Below are 16,965 nucleotides of genomic sequence, written 5' to 3'. Positions count from 1 at the left end.
TCGAAAATAATTTCTCAGATTACAATCGGAAATTTATTTACAGGTTGGAAACAAACAAAGAAAAGATTAAACTTTTGTTGTTGCTGTTGTTGTTGTTTTTTTTGTCTCCATGGATACGACAGACCGCTTGCTAATCGGACACATTTTTGTACCTTGTTGTTGTCACAAAGACTCACGTCACATCACTGTGATGTCACATAGATAAGTCTTTGCAGATGCTCCCCCCCCCCCCCCCCCCTTACATGACTCTTACATTATTTTGTAGTTTATTAAAATTTTGAACTGATGAGTTAAGAAGTAAAATAAAATAAATAAATATATATTTCCCTAACAAAGCATATTTGCTTTATCAAATGTCCAAGTGACTGACCGGTAAGTGCTGCCATTTCGTGCAAGTGTTTTCTAAAAAATACTTTTTATTTTTCATTTGCACTACCAAGGAAAGATGCAGGCGTTCACTTATATCTGGCTTCACTGTTGATGGCTGTGGTCTGAAACATTACCTTCCACCCAACTGGTTAGCCCAACACCTCTGGGACACTGTCCCAACTCACATAGGGAATTCTGATTCGCGCATCACTTTTGACATCACTACTCATATCTGTTTCTTGTTTCATCTTTTTAAACAGGCATATTATTTAACTGTCTTTGATTTGTATTGATTGCTGTGCTTCAAATTAATGTATTTCCTTTATCCTTCACTATGTGAATACATAATTTATTTTGGCTTTTTACCCAGCAAATTGACCTTTAGTCACGTGAATGGCGGCCAAAATACAATTCAATATCAAAATTACTATCATTGTCAGATGTTGCACCAGTGGATGCGTGCAAAGACATGGATTGGGCATGTTGTGATGTCATCTCAATGTGAGGAAGCAGAGGATGGAACACTCCAACTTTTCAGTGACTGTGGAGTGCCAGGTCTCCTCTCCCACCTGCAACTACATAATGGAGGAACTTTTAGGGTCTGGGTCATTCGGCGAGGTGGTCCAGTGCAGGAAAATGTCATCAGGCGAGACTGTGGCTTTGAAGGTGATCAAGGACAGTAGCAAGATCGAAGATACACAGGATGAGGTGCGTAAGTCACAAGTTCAGCGGCACTTCAAAAAGACACTGCATGTGACTTTCATACTGCATTACAGGAGCGCGTTTTGATCGAGTTGAAAGAACAAGGCTCGGACCGCTTCAATATTGTCTGCTGGAATGACTCGTTCACCTTCCAGGGGCAATTTTGCCTGGAGTTTGAGAAGCTCGACATGAGTCTTCATCAACTTCTTGAGTGCCGTCTACCATTGTCACTAATGGAGATCCGGCCTGTTCTGCAGCAGGTTTGATGGTTACAGCAATCACAATCAGTAGTACATTCAAACAATGTCAACACAATGAAGGAGCTGGGTGACTCATGAGCAGGGTCACCTTTTAAAAGTTAAATAAAAGATATTGAAATGCTATAATGAGCATATTACAAATTATGTCTAAATTTTAGGTGAACAGGCTCAATAGTACCATTAACATTGCTGCATTCTGTAACTACCAGCGTCCAGATCAAATAACGTTCAATGCACTTGACCAAATCAGCACACCTAATTTTCTGTCCTATTCTTGAAAGACCAGTCAGCTATGGGTTCTTCGCACAAAATCTTTCGCCATGACAAAACGCAGCTCAGTCTTTTCCGGTTTACAAACAAATCCGCACCATCACTAATCTCGGCCTTTTTAAACAGCGGTTAAAGACCCACTTTTGCTTTTTCTCCTGACTAGAGTAGCCTGGTTCTTTTTTAGAGTTTTAATGTGTTCAGATTTGATCTTTTTATAGTTTTATTTGTTGGAATGTCTTTTTCCTCACTCAATTTTATTGTACTTTCCTTCCTTTTATTTTTCATGCAATATGTTTTGCTTTGTTGTAAAGCACTTTGAGGACCTGTCAGGTTTTAAAGGGCTTTATAAATACATCTGATTTGATTTGAATACTGTCTTTAAAGAATTAAGTTCTTTCCCTGTGTGATACATGAAAGCACCAGTTAACCAGGCTGGGAAATCTGTGGGTGCTTGAAATCATGTTGAAACTGAAAGATTATATCACGCCACTGTTTGTGTTGCTTTGGGATGCCATGCAGTCTGAACTAAAAGTTTTTACCAGGCTTTATAAACAGATTTATTTTGATGTTGATGTTTGATTTTGTTTGATGTTGCGCTTTGTCATGGTCGTCTACAGGAAATTGCTGTTTTAAAGCCAGCCTCCAGTGGAAATCCTCAGCACTGCAGGGTTATAAAACCATTTTGTAGATTAATTTTCAAACCTCGGTGGGAAAGGTGTGAGCAGTGAAATCTCCAACAGACATGGCGTCATGGCACTACGCAAAGAGCCCATTCTGCCTGGGTTAAAAGAATGACAGGACTTGGTGTAGAAAACTATTGATCTCAAAGCACTGTTAAATCAGATCAGCGATTATTCCAAAAACGTTTTATTGTTCGGTCGAATGGTGTGTCGCAGCATTGGTGAGTTTTCATCATTGAAACCAAGGGTGTAGGTTTGCATAGGGACGGTAGGGACATAACACTACCAACTTCTCGAATGCTCATATTGTCCCCACCAACTTTTAAGGAACCTTTTTTGCATTATATATTGAGTTCAGTTATGTAGGGAATTTCGATCGTCTTCCCATATGTTGTAAGGATATAATTGACCCTACCATAATTACGTGAATTATTTTCATTATGTTCAGACTTACAGTCCCCTCCATAATTATTGGCACCCCTGGTTAAGATGTGTTTTTTAGCTTTTAATATATATTTTTTTATTCAAATAATATGGGACCCTAATGGAAAAAAAAGAGAAAAATCCAACCTTCAATACAAGTGCATTTATTCAGTGGGGGAAAAAAATCCCACATAAAGATATAATTATTTGACATCAAATAATGTGTGTCACAATTAATAGCACCCCTGGTGTTAATACTTTGTTCAACCCCCTTTTACCAACAAAACAAGGTCTGGGGACTGAGATGGCCATGGGAGGAGCTTGATTTTGTGTCTGGTGAACCATTTTTGTGTAGATTTGGCCATATGTTTAGGGTCATTTTCTTGCTGAAAGACCCAGTGACGACCCATCTTCAGCTTTCGGGCGGAGGGCAACAGATTTTGATTTAAAATGTCCTGGTATTTCAAAGCATTCGTGATGCCATGCACCCTAACAAGGTTTCCCAGGGCCTTTTTAAGCAAAACAGCCCCACAGCATCACTGACCCACCCCCATACTTCACAGTGGGTATGAGGTGCTTTTCAGCATGTGCATCTTTCGTGGCATGACAGACCCACTTAGAGTGTTTGTTGCCAAAAAGCTCAATCTTGGTCTCATCTGACCAAAGGTCCGTGTGCTTTGGTCAGATGAGACCAAGATGAGACTAAGATGAGACCAACTTTTATAACAGCTTGCAATAATAATGAGTGACATACTGCTCTTTATCAATCTGGCCCCAACCTTTGATTACGGTTGTCAGATCATCTTTGCAACTTTACCACAAATTTTAATTAGATTACGATATGGAATTGGAACGCCACCATGCAAAAGTTCCAGCATTATTACCTTGCCCAATTAGTGTTAAGTTTTGAGGAAGCAACACAAAGAGACACTGGCAGGTTACTGTCAAAGAACAGTGGAAATGAGCGTTGTCTGCTGAATCGAAAAAAGTTTGTCAATTGTTGTAACCTATGAGAAAAACATGACAAAATATGAAGCACACAAACAGATCAAGGATGAATCAGTTCCCTCCTGTTTGATACTGCTTGCCATCTCCTCCTCAGTAAAAGTGGAGCTATGGCTATTTGTTGCAACAAATACAAACGGCTGAGCTGCGGCCAAATTGAAATGGGAAAAGGGCATGAGCTACTTCCCCTTGGGTCGTTTAGCAACCAGCAACAAACATGGCAAGCTGGAGCTAGGTCACTGTACTCCCTGCACCAAACCCTGTTGTGAATGCTGTCCAAAACAAATGTGTGTAAACCCCTGAAGGATTCAAGCCACAATGATTCTCTGTAGGACACAATCAACAGTATTTATTGTAACTATATTTGTTTAACTTGTTTCCTGGAGCAGATCAGTGATGAAACGGCACTGCTGTTCACATTATAAAGGTGCTTAGTTTGAATCTTTTTGTATATAGTCCCTGAGCTCATGTGCATTCTCTCTAGGTTCAGTACTCATGCTTCAACAGAGTCAATCTTAGCTTCATTGGAGTTTTTATTTCCCATACGTAGCGATATAAGTGCAGTATTGTCACAGATAAAAAACTTGAATAGGTAATTTAATTACTGATTACGCCTCAAAAAAGTAATCTTACTTTGCTGATTACGTTATTATCAAAGTAAGACAATTGTAATGTAATTTATCTGTTACTTTTTACCAATTTTTCTGCTATGCTGCCTCAACATAGGAAGGACAACAGAAAAATGTATTCACATGTAATTGACTTTCCGATAATTTAGTTTAAAGGGCCAGATCTGAATTTTTCACATAGGCTAAGGCTTAATCTTCGCGTTAGCAGGGGTTTTATTAGTCGATAGAGTTGATTTCAAACACCAATGACTTGCACTAGCGTAGCCACTCTGGAGCCATGAAACTAACAAATAATTGACAAATGATAAATGGACAGTATTTACAGTGGGGCAAATAAGTATTTAGTCAACCACCAATTGTGCAAGTTCTCCTACTTGAAAAGATTAGAGAGGACTGTAATTGTCAACATGGGTAAACCTCAACCATGAGAGACAGAATGTGGAAAAATACAGAAAATCACATTGTTTGATTTTTAAAGAATTTATTTCCACATTACAGTGGAAAATAAGCATTTGGTCACCTACAAACAAGCAAGATTTCTGGCTGTCAAAGAGGTCTTACTTCCCCTAACGAGGTGTAACGAAGCTCCACTCGTTACCTGTATTAATGGCACCTGTTTTAACTCATTATCGGTATAAAAGACACCTGTCCACAATCTCAGTCAGTCACACTCCAAACTCCACTATGGCCAAGATCAAAGAGCTGTCGAAGGACACCAGAGACAAAATTGTAGACCCGCACCAGGCTGGGAAGACTGAATCTGCAATAGGTAAAACGCTTGGTGTAAACAAATCAACTGTGGGAGCAATTATTAGATAATGGAAGACCTACAAGACCAATGATAATCTCCCTCGATCTGGGGCTCCATGCAAGATCTCACCTAGTGGCGTCAAATTGATCACAAGAACGTTAAGCAAAAATCCCAAAACCACACAGGGGAACCTAGTGAATGACGTACAGAGAGCTGGGACCAGAGTAACAAAGGCTCCTATCAGTAACACAATGCGCCACCAGAGACTCAAATACTGCATTGCCAGACGTGTCCCCCTGCTGAAGAAAGTACACGTCCAGGCCCAACTGCGGTTTGCTAAAAAGCATTTAGATCATAGGTGTCAAACCAGTTCGACAAAGGGCCAAACGGGTGCCTGATTTTGTTCCGATACCGCGGAAACAGTTTAACCAATGAATTTTCTGTTGAAACAAGCAGCACCTGACTGTTTAACTGATTACCCATGTAAGAGATCAGCTTGTTCAAAAGGTGTCCTCTTCATTGGTTGGAAAGAAAATCTGCACCCACTTTGCCCTTTATTGAGTCAGTTTGACACCAGTGATTTAGATGATCCAGAAGAGGATTGGGGGAATGTGTTATGGTCAGATGAAACCAAAATAGAACTTTTTGGTAGAAACACAGGTTCTTGTGTTTGGAGGAGAAAAAATACTGAATTGCATCCGAAGAACACCATACCCACTGTGAAGCATGGGGATGGAAACATCATGCTTTGGGGCTGTTTTTCTGCAAAGGGACCAGGACGACTGATCTGTGTAAAGGAAAGAATGAATGGGGCCATGTATCGAGAGATTTTGAGTGAAAATCTCCTTACATCAGCAAGGGCATTGAAGATGAGACGGGGATGGGTCTTTCAGCATGACAATGATCCCAAACACACAGCCAGGGCAACAAAGGAGTGGCTTCGTAAGAAGCATTTCAAGGTCCTGGATTGGCCTAGCCAGTCTCCAGATCTCAACCCCATAGAAAATCTGTGGAGGGAGTTGAAAGTCCGTGTTGCCTAACGACAGCCCCAAAACATCACTGCTCAAGAGGAGATCTGCATGGAGGAATGGGCCAAAATACCAGCAACAGTGTGTGAAAAGCTTGTGAAGAGTTACAGAAAACGTTTGGCCTCCGTCATTGCCAACAAGGGGTACATACCAAAGTATTGAGATGAACTTTTGGTATTGACCAAATACTTATTTTCCACTATGATTTGAAAATAAATTCTTTAAAAATCAAACAATGTGACTTTCTGTTTTTTTCCCCACATTCTGTCTCTCATGGTTGAGGTTTACCCATGTTGACAATTACAGGCCTCTCTGATATTTTCAAGTGGGAGAACTTGCAAAGTTAGTGGTTGACTGAATACTTATTTGCCCCACAGTATATAGCACATTAATCTACATCTGCATAGAATTTATTGAAATCAACTCCACTGACTAATCAAATCCCCGCAAACTCGAAGATTAAGCCTAATGTCAAAAATTCCGAACTTCCCCTTTAAAATAAAGACCTAGCCATTAAAATTTTGTCTATAAAAGTTATAAAGCAATAAAACAAAAAAAATTCATAATGGGTCCAAAAGGCTGGTTACAAACTGTAGAAGTGCTGGCTTTCAGGTTAGCTGTAGGCTTTGGTTTGAGTTGTGTTGCGCTGTGCTGTAATTCCAAGTGGTTCCTTGAATTGGATGTGGAGTTTTTAGCGGTTGACAGTGTTTTTGAGCCAGCGCAAAGTTTGCAAGTTGCAACGTACGAAGATATTTTTGTCATCTTTACTAGACAAAAATGTGAAGTAATGGCTGTATTTCCAGTGAGCCGATGCAGCCGTTTGTGTTGTCTCCCCTGCCTCTTTCATTGTTCGCATCTTGACGAGGTAGCTAGGCTATGCTCTTTTGGCCGCAGACTCTCAGTGCTCACACAGCATGGTAATACACGTGACCTGTTTTAATAAGAAAACGTGACATGTGATGTCACTCCCACACTCAAGGCCAACGTTTTTCATTCTACATACATTATGAAGCAGTAACAAAATAGTAAAGCAGAGACACTAAGGAAACAAACTTTAATCAGATTACTTGTTTTAGAAAAAATGAACATGGTGCTGAAAGAAAATAATCACCGATTACAATCACGTATTACTTAGTAACGCGTTAGTGACAACACTGTATAAATGTAAATGCTTCTTGACTTTCGTTATATCAATCATGGTCGACAGTTTCCCCTGTCGTTAATAACATAACTGAGTGTTATGTTATGAAACAAGCATCTTATATTTTATAGCTCACATTTTATACGTAAATACAAACTCATATAAAACTTTTTATTTAAGTTGGGGACTGCGCTGCATTTCCTTAAAAGTGTGGGGATCGTCCACTGCGATCTCAAGCCAGAAAACATCATGGTGGTGGACCACCTGCAATTGCCACTGAAGGTGAAAGTCATCGATTTTGGCTTGGCCCTGCATGCCTCTGAGCTGTCCCGGGGTATGACCGTACAGAGCATGTGGTACCGGTAAGTGATCTTGAATACATAAGTGCCCACACAACTCAGAATGCCACTAACTACAAGTGACTACCATGTTTTCCATGTCGAATTCAATGGCAAGCAACAGTGACTATATTCTTTCATTTATCTTCTGAGCTGCTTATCCTCACAAGGGTCACGGGGGTCCTGGAGCCTTTCCCAGCTAGCTATGGGCAATAGGCAGGGTACACCCTGAATCAGTTACCAACCAATCGCGGGGCAAGTAACTATGTTGTCAACAGAATATGATACATGCCTTTAATCAAGGAATTTAGGGCATCACCAATAAATTATTTCATTCCAATAGTTGTAATTTGATCTAAAAATATTGGACACTTAGTATACCAGCCTATGACAAAGTTGATTTGGAATATACTGTATAATGGTTCTTTGGACAAAGACAGAATAGTGACAGTCTGAATAAGCTGTCGGCTCTCAATTTGGATGGTGCTGCATATGCATCGCAGTGGACTGAATAGGTGTCTACATACTTCTGTGCCGACAATTATCATGATGTCGGCGACTGGGAGAAATCAGAGAATGACAATACCTGTAGTTCTGACGAACTTAAAAATGACGCTGGCGATGGTCAAATCAATGCTAACAACAAAAAAGGTTTCTGTCATGATATTACTGAGTAAACCAGATGATGAAGATAATCAAGAGTCCTTGGTTGTTGGTGAGAATCAATGACACTGTTTCAGAATGAATTTTAGAAGTCAAATGAAATATCTTAAAATATAGCGCACCCTAATGATGCGAGCATAATCCGTTTCAGGACCAAGATAGTAATGTGAATGTGCTTGTATCGTTAATGGATTTTCTCCATAACAAATACAGTGGCACCTCGACACACTATCACATCGACACCCGACGTAAAATTTGACTCGTTATTTCTCTCAACATATGATGACATGCTTGGGGTTGGGTGGTGTCACCCCAAATAATACCTGAATAATAATTCAAAGCATCATTTTTTTAGGCTAAATAATTATCTGAAAAAGAAGTTAAAAGTATAAAACCAATGTTATTTATATACAAGCACTTATCATGAGGGCTTCAGTCTTGAGGTGACATAACGAAAGTGCGTGCCAGCCGAGCATGAGTAAAAAAAACAATGAGAGGCCATACATGCACCATAACATTAAAGAGAATGATAGTAGATCGTGAAAAAACAAACATTTGCGGTGTACATAAACTGGGGGACATGGTTAATGTTCACTTGTAAGCACAAATGACTCAGATGCAGTTGGATACAAAATTCTACCACCAGAATGAACGAGGATGAGCGGCAGCCGTGCAGATTGGGGATTCCGTTGATGTGGGATGCTTGTATGCCACCTAGTGGGACGCCGAGACACTTGGGAAGACAACGCAAAAGAGAGAGCTTGCATGCCATCTCGCAGGATGCCAAAGCACTTGAACACGCCAAGCAAGAGAGGCATTTCTGGATTTTGCTTGTCGCTACTCGTATTGTGAAAATGCGTTCGCAGAATGAGACTTATTTTCTCTCGTGGTAATGCTTGTATCATGAAAAACTCATAAGGTGAGGAGGCCCTTGTATCATGAGGGTCCACTATAATTATTTAATGGCGGAAAAGTACAATAAATTGTTCCTCAGTATATCCTGAGTGTCTCTCCTGAATTTGATTGCACTGCGGACTCACTATCACGTTAGCTGCTAAAAAATAGAGGGTTGCCATGTTCCGACTCCATTTTCTTATCATGGAAATTCAAGATTTACAGACCAGACAACTTCAACTTACAATTTTTCTGAGCTAATGGGTGATCTTGGTTGGAAAGTGGAAATTATTATTTTCAAACATGCCAAATTTCTGTTTTGAGAAATGGGTCACTGTGACTTATTTTGCTGGGCTGGGTTACATACAGTGCTGCTCGAAAGTTTGTGAACCCCACAGCGATGGTCAGATTTTTTGTAAAAAAAACTAAAATAACCTTATTAAATGTTAAGTTATACCCAAATCCACAATACTGACATTCCAAATAATGGACTGAAACAAAAGAAATAGTTATATTGTCATTCTTTATTTAACAAAAGTGGTTGATTTAAGAAAAACTCAGATATCATGTGTGCAAAAGTATGTGAACCCCTTCAGTTAATAGGATATTGCGCCTCCTTTTGCAGAGATTACCTCAACCAAACGGTTTCTGTAGTGACTAATCAGCCTCTCACATCTACTTTGGGGGATTTTTGCCCATTCTTCCTTGCAGAACGCAGTCAGTTGAGAGAGGTTTGATGGGCGTCTGGCATGAACTGCTCGCTTCAGGTCCCGCCACAGCATTTCAATGGGATTTAGGTCAGGACTTTGACTGGGCCAGTCCAGAACACGAATCTTCTTCTTTTTCAGCCATTCCTTGGTTGTATTGCTGGAATGCTTTGGATCATTATCATGTTGCATGATCCACCTTCTGCCAAGCTTTAACTTCAAAACAGATGGCGTCAGGTTATGTTCTAGGATTTGACAATATTCCTCAGAATTCATGATTCCCTGGACTATGTGGAGTTGTCCAGGTCCTGAGGATGAAAAGCAAGCCCAGATCTTGACATTCCCACCTCCATGCTTCACTGTTGGGAGAAGGTTCTTTTGGTGGTATGCAGTGTTGACTTTTCGCCAGACATGGCGGTTTTGGTTGTGACCAAACAGTTCAATTTTGCACCTACATCAGTTGATGAAAACTCTTTTTAATTTAGTCTCGACAACACAACTGTTAAAAAAAAAAAAAAAAAAAACTACTGAATTGATTGATTAGGAAATCAGGTTGAAATAATAGAAAATTCCAAAATGTTGAGGGGGTTCACAAACTTTTGAGCAGCACTGTATGTTGATCCTTTGATATATGGTTACACATACTTCTTAATTTATATGTCCCTGTGTCTGTAATGACCCAGTCTAAAACTGATTTTTCCCATTTCGAGATGTCCCGAGGTGCTACTGGGCCACGAGTGCACGGAGGCAATAGATGTGTGGTCACTGGGCTGCATCACCGTGGAGCTTTTGCTCGGCCGCCCGCTGTTTGATGGCTGTGATGAGTATAGCATGGTCAGTGACACACCCTTGTGAAGATACTTCACTTCATTTCTTACATGGTTGTCACATCCACAGCTGTCGCAGATCAGCACCACACTTGGAAAGCTGCCAGGCAGCATGCTCGATGCTGGTATATTCACGTCGTGCTTCTTTCGTAAGAAAGGCAAGAAATGGAGGTTGAAGGTACCTGTATGATGATGTCCTTACCTTTGGTGCACAAGAACCTGCTGCTGACGCTGGCACTTCTCCTCATAAGAACCGAGCCGAAATGATCACGACTTGCGATGGTACTCAGCCTTTAAACAAGCTTTCAGATCTGCTTGAGGTTTGTTCATGTTACTTGCATATGTGTGGCTTTAATAGGAGAATAACAGGTTTCTTTATGCCTTGACTTAGGTTCATTTTGTTCGCCCCATCAAATGTAGCGATGAGGACTGGTGTGCCATGCAGTGCGACCTGGAGATCTTTGTGAACTTAGTTGCTGCAATGCTCCAGTTGGAACAGAGTAAAAGGTTGAGGCCTTGCCAAATTCTGGAGCATCCATTTGTTACCATGAGTCATTTAGATGGCAAATTTCCAAACAGTGTTTAGTAAGTGGACACATGTGCAGCTCTGCCGATAGCTATGTATGGCATTGTCTGACTCGATTGCTTGCTTCTCTTGCAGTGTCCAACTCTGGCGCAACTGCATGGAGCTGGGTCAAAACAGAGAGACCTCTTCGAGGCCAATTTGGAACAAGTCGAGTTACGAATTTGGAGATCAATCTGCTAGGCCCAGGAAGTCTGTCATCATGATTCAACAGTGTAAATTCAAGTGTCAAGAAAAAAAGACACGATGAAGTCGATAGCATGTTGGCAGAAAATCTCATCTTTAATACTTAAGGCAAAAATATGAGGCTAAGGGTCTGCCAATAGCAGATGCAGGAATCGTCGATACGTCCTCAATTGACAGCTTCAGGAAAGTCCGTCTGACACACTTGCCAGTGGCATAGAGCAACAAGATCAAGTAAGCATTTTGTCTCATTTAGAACTCCTCTACTTGGAATTTGGTGACACCACAATCCAGTGCAAGATAAATAATACAATGAGGCACACAAGGTAAAAGCCTTCGAGGGAAACCTGAAATGTATGCTATTATATTTATGGTGGTTTAACTGCTGTTCCTCCCTCACATCATTATTTCCTACGCGTGTCCTCCATTAAAGGTGCTATGAAATACAACAGCAAGTGCCTTTAAAGCAGTAATGTGAAGTAATTTCTTCACATGCCAAATAGGGTCACAAGTAAAGTAATTAAACATTGTCCAACAAATAAAGCATGAAAAAATAATTTATATGTTGTATATTTGACAAAATAATCGCGTTTCCGAAGTTCGAGCCTGAAAGGGAATGAACCCGGAAGTGATACGTCACACCGGGAACGCGATGGCACCTCCATACATACGGCCGCCACACAAAGCCCTTCAAACAATGATTCAAACAGCGATATAAGCGATAGATCAATTTTATGTTTTTGTCTATCTGATGACATTGTTAAAAAAAAAAAAAAATCAGACTTCATGTTCATTTTGGCAGATCCGGCAGCTCTCGTGCATATAAAATAATAATATAAAAACGTTGGGGGGAAAGAAGGAGATGAGTCATTGTTATATCTTGACCGAGTGACCCACACGACACCTTTATTGGCTTTTACAACTTTAATCAACGTCTTGTCAAGTGACTCTGAACAACTTTTCTCTATTTTAGTGAAGGAGTAAGGCACAAACAATAACACATCTAAACGACATGCGTACACTCTACTGGTGAACTCCCGTATTACAACTAAATAAAATCCACTATATCACAGTCGCCAGGGGCGGACTGGTAATCTGTGGGTTCTGGAGGATCACAGAACGGCCGGTGCCCTGGACGGCCGGCGGCCGCCATTCATTATACATCACTGTTTTTATCCCCCCTAGCCTCTCATTATCTACATCTCGCATCCAATCCGACAGGTGGCAGCAATGCGCCTGTCTGTTCATCGCCAGTCTGATAGAAGAACGAAGAAAACACAAAGTACCCTTCATTAGTTCTTTGTAGAAGCAAACTAGCGACGAGCGGTAATGCACAATATGGATGGTGGTGGCAAAAGTAAGAAAAAAAGGGTGGCTCGGAGAACTTAGGTTAGGGAGAAAAAAAACAAAGAAACAGGAGAGCAAAGCATTAAAATGTCTTAAGTTGACAAATATTTTCGCAGGCAGCAGTCTGGCTGCAACGGCCACGTCGGGTAACAGCAGCCTAGCCCCCGGCAATGGTGAGAGGGGTAGCGGGCGCCGCTCTGACGTGCAGCCAGTGCAGGGAGAGAGAAAAGAGGGAGAGTTGAAATGATAAGCTGGTGGAAGTTTTCCAGACAAGCGCAGGGCAAGTAAAAAGGGATGAAGAGGGTCACTTGCTCGGTATACCGGCAATTGTTATCCACCAGGTAGCTACATTTTAAATGACAATTAAAGGGTTAGTGGCTTAGTGCCAGCTAGTCCATTTGCAATCGTGTCAAGTTACAGTATGCTAGTCCTACTATCACTCTCCTAAGGAAAAATATTTTAGCTGTAAAACAACGTATGCACACGCAGCAGCAATATTAATTCATATGAAATATAACAAAATATTAATAAAATGGTTTTACTTTAAAGTTTAGTAAGTTAAATTGGTATGATATATTTTTTTTAATCATGTATATATCGTTTTGTTTTCTGGTTAAAACTTTCCAATGAAGGTTATGTATTCAGGATTTGTCTTGAAATGTTTATTGTATTTTCATTGAAATGTATTATTTGTATGGCAAGATTAATTGTGGCAGGGGTCTCCAAACCGGTCCTCAAGGGCCGCTGTGGGGCCTGGTTTTTGTTTCAACCGATCGAGTACCGACAGTTTAACCAATGAAGTTTCTGCTAAAACAAGCAGCACCTGACTGCACTTGTAAAACACCAGATTGGTGCATAGGTGTTGTCTTGTTTTGTTGGAATGAAATCCTGCGCCCGCTGCGGCGCTATGTGGAGTAGTTTGGAGACCACTGAATTATGGCATGAACAATGAAATCATTTTATAGACAGAGATATATTATAATAAATTAGATACATAAAACTTGCTTTGAAAAATAAATTCTTTCATTTGTTTTTTCAGGTTGATCATAGAGCTAGTACAGAAAATGAACCCAACTCCAGTTCAGCCTTGCAGTACTTTGAGCGCCCCAAGTCAGACAGTCACAGTCTAGACACATTTTCTTCATTTTCTCTCAAAGTGCACGAAATTGATGCATTTGGGCATGCCCCCGGACCCCTAGGGGGTCTGTGTTTCCCTTCGTATAGCGATTCTTGTGGGCTGGGCCGAGCCAAAGTCCAGGGCTGCTTTTTAGTCCCAGTCCGCCCCTGACAGTCGCCGATTGCTTTCTCCACTTTACTGTGGCAACAATAAGAAAACAAAATGGCGTCTAATGGCGTGAGGAAATGTAGTTTTTTCACACAAGCGACCAGATTACAAAGCACCACTTCAGTGTTGTCCCGAGACTACATTTCCCATGATTCACTGCGTGGCCTGGGTGCTCGCTGATTCGCTGCCAGACATTAAAATTTGTCACCTGTCAGCGGCTCTCGCGAAGCGGCGAAGCACAAACTAGAAGGCTTCAAAGCGATCACCGTGAAAGAAACGGAGAACCGTACAAATGCAATGCAGTGCTTGAAGCATGAAGGTGGAAATACACAATACAAATACAGATAAATTAAAAATAAACAAACTCACCGGCGGTGTGTGTCTCTTACTGCAACGTGACCGTGAATTACGCGACGCCGACCCGCTTATGTGCACATCCTCACCCCTTTCCCGATTGACAGTGGATTAACCCTTTCGGGCAAGATCGTAGATGACGCACAATTTAAACACGCTTAACATAGCGGACGCAACAACAACTATGATCGGGGATAGCCTCGGCTAACGTCGCTAGCTTATACTGTTCATTCCACAACAGTTGGCAGCTCTGCTTTGACAAAGTCATCAGTCATCTATCCAAAAATCACACACAAATTACTTTTTGGCAAATCCTTGATCATAAGCAGACCGGTTAAGGAAGCAGGCATCTTCGAAGTGTTTGCAGCAGAGAACACTACTCGATGATGGCATGAAATTCATTCGCTTCGTGCGAACGAAAGATGTCCATTTACGTGCCCTGCTATCCCTTGGCCACTCATACAACTTTTTGTTTGAGTGAGAACAAAACATCACCACACACCGCCATGGCATCTTACCGAGAAGCAATGCAACAAACAATACTGTTCTATGGCAGACTTCCCTCGCACTTCCCGGTGTGACATAATTTCCGAAGATTGCCGGAGAAAAGCATTTTCGTTGTCAAGGGTGTTGCTATGGGTTAAACAAAGAATCTGGAACGGTTGCGTTAAAAAAAAAAAATGAAACTATGCTTATAATTGTTTAGCCATTGATATTATTCAAAAACATGGTTGGCCAACCTTAGTTCACATTTGGCCTTTAAAGTGATAGCGGACCATATTTTGGACACAAATATATTTTTAAAGAATGAGTGACAGAAAAAGGCTTAAAGTAGAAGTTCAGAATTTTTTCCATTAAGCTTAATCTTCGAGTAAGCGGGGGTTTCAATTAGTCGGTGGAGTTACTGGTGGATTACTAATGTTGCTGTTCATACTACAGTTATTGATATGCAATGGTAAATTCTGGTAACTTCATCCTGAAAACAAGCCAACACTACTAATTGCATGGATCATTGGTGATTTTCATGCATGCATGCATATGTTTTTTTTATATTGGCATGCTAGGAGAGGCTCATTGACTGGTGCTAGCTTAGCCACTCCGGAGCCCTGAAACTTGTAAATAGCTAACTGCACAGAATTTGTTGAAATTAACTCCACCAACTAATTAAACCCCTGCTAACTCTTAAGCCTGATGTCAAAAATTCTGAACTTCTGCTTTAATTGTGAAATTAGATCCTAATTAGTCATTTTCAGATGCCTTTGCCCTGCCCACTAATTTTTGAAAGAATTTTCAGTTTGCTAGCATGCTATCTCCAGAGGCTTTCTATTCTCTTGTTGGTATGTCACCGTTATGGCATTAGGACAACTTGTACTAGCGAGCAAGCACTATAAAGAAAGACATGATCATCAATGCTGATTGGGAATTGCTGAAAAAAGGGGGCTTTCCCTGATGTATGTTTTGGGTGAAATGACTATGAGAATGTAAAAAAAAAACAGCCTGAGTGGAATGCCAAAATCTTGAACAGCCTGATTTGAGTGTCAAATTAATGTCCCACACGTAAAATTAAATTTTCAATTTGTGAAATGGTTGCCATTTCATAGCACCTTTAAGGTTGCATATTTTTCTTTAACACCAATTAAAAAATATATATATACACATATTTTTTAAGTTTGTTTTGTAAATTGAATGTTAATTTGGTCGTGTATAGGAATTAAAGCTATTTTTGTATCAAATCACAATGCTTAGTTGTTAAAACTATTGAAAAATTACATAATTTTGTTTGGAATAACCTGTGTATTTTTTCATAAATTTTTAACCAAAAGAGATCTTGCTTTTTTTTTTTTTTTTTTTAAAAAAAAAACATTTTTTTAAAACATTATTTCTTATAACATTATATTTCTTACAACCCAGAATTTTATCACATGTGCAAGACAGTTTGCATCACAATTGCCCAATTTTTTTTTTTTTTTCTGTGTATATTAGTTGGTCAATAGTGATTGGTGAGTGGGTGTGTCACTGGACTAGTGCTCATTTGTGAGTGCGTGGGTTGGGTGCACAAAGTGGGCCAGTACTTGCATAATAACGTCACTAAATCTACTCATTGCGAAGCGGTTTCACTAATCACAAATCACATAGATGACAAACTTCAACAAAGTCAGACTCATTTTGATGAGGATCATGCATGAAACTAGAAAAAAATGCAATTTGACACAGTGGTGTTACCAGGATGCAAGGCATTAGTCTTACCTGAGGGGGCAAAAAAAAAAAAAAGCTACAATGCACAAGTAGGTCGAAATCCAGCGTAGGGCTACTGCACCTGAAAACATGTTTTGTTTTCTCCTTGAGATAACTGTTGTTGTGATTTGGTCTAAACAAATAAAAGTTGATTTTATTTGACTTAGAACCAGGGGTGAAAGTGGGCCAGAACGGTCAGGAACACAGTTCCGGTATGAGATTCAGGGCCGGAATGCAGTTCCGGTATAAGATTCAGGGCCGGAATGCTGTTCCAGTACACGGTGTTTTGAT

At 40.4% G+C, this 16,965-nt stretch overlaps 1 protein-coding gene across 3 annotated transcripts in view; it reads left to right on the top strand.

Moving 5' to 3' along the window:
• LOC130912193 (homeodomain-interacting protein kinase 2-like) overlaps positions 1–16,133 on the top strand; it is a 28,543-nt gene extending 12,410 nt beyond the window's left edge. Inside the window, exons 1-9 of one of the 3 annotated variants that reach the window (XM_057830089.1) lie at positions 247–372; positions 810–1,077; positions 1,146–1,331; positions 7,439–7,620; positions 10,571–10,694; positions 10,758–10,865; positions 10,939–11,007; positions 11,079–11,272; positions 11,349–16,133. In XM_057830089.1, the coding sequence (XP_057686072.1) occupies positions 886–1,077; positions 1,146–1,331; positions 7,439–7,620; positions 10,571–10,694; positions 10,758–10,865; positions 10,939–11,007; positions 11,079–11,272; positions 11,349–11,520 (1,227 nt within the window). In that variant the 5' untranslated portion in view covers positions 247–372; positions 810–885 and the 3' untranslated portion in view covers positions 11,521–16,133. Of the gene's footprint in view, positions 1–246; positions 518–809; positions 1,078–1,145; positions 1,332–7,438; positions 7,621–10,570; positions 10,695–10,757; positions 10,866–10,938; positions 11,008–11,078; positions 11,273–11,348 lie in introns of those variants that run through there. The other 2 variants (XM_057830090.1, XM_057830088.1) reach the window with 2 other exon arrangements.
• The last annotated feature ends 832 nt before the right edge of the window (positions 16,134–16,965 follow it).

Source organism: Corythoichthys intestinalis, chromosome 2, assembly GCF_030265065.1.
Source record: "Corythoichthys intestinalis isolate RoL2023-P3 chromosome 2, ASM3026506v1, whole genome shotgun sequence".
Lineage (NCBI taxonomy): Eukaryota > Metazoa > Chordata > Actinopteri > Syngnathiformes > Syngnathidae > Corythoichthys > Corythoichthys intestinalis.
This window is presented reverse-complemented; position numbering and strand designations above follow the sequence as displayed.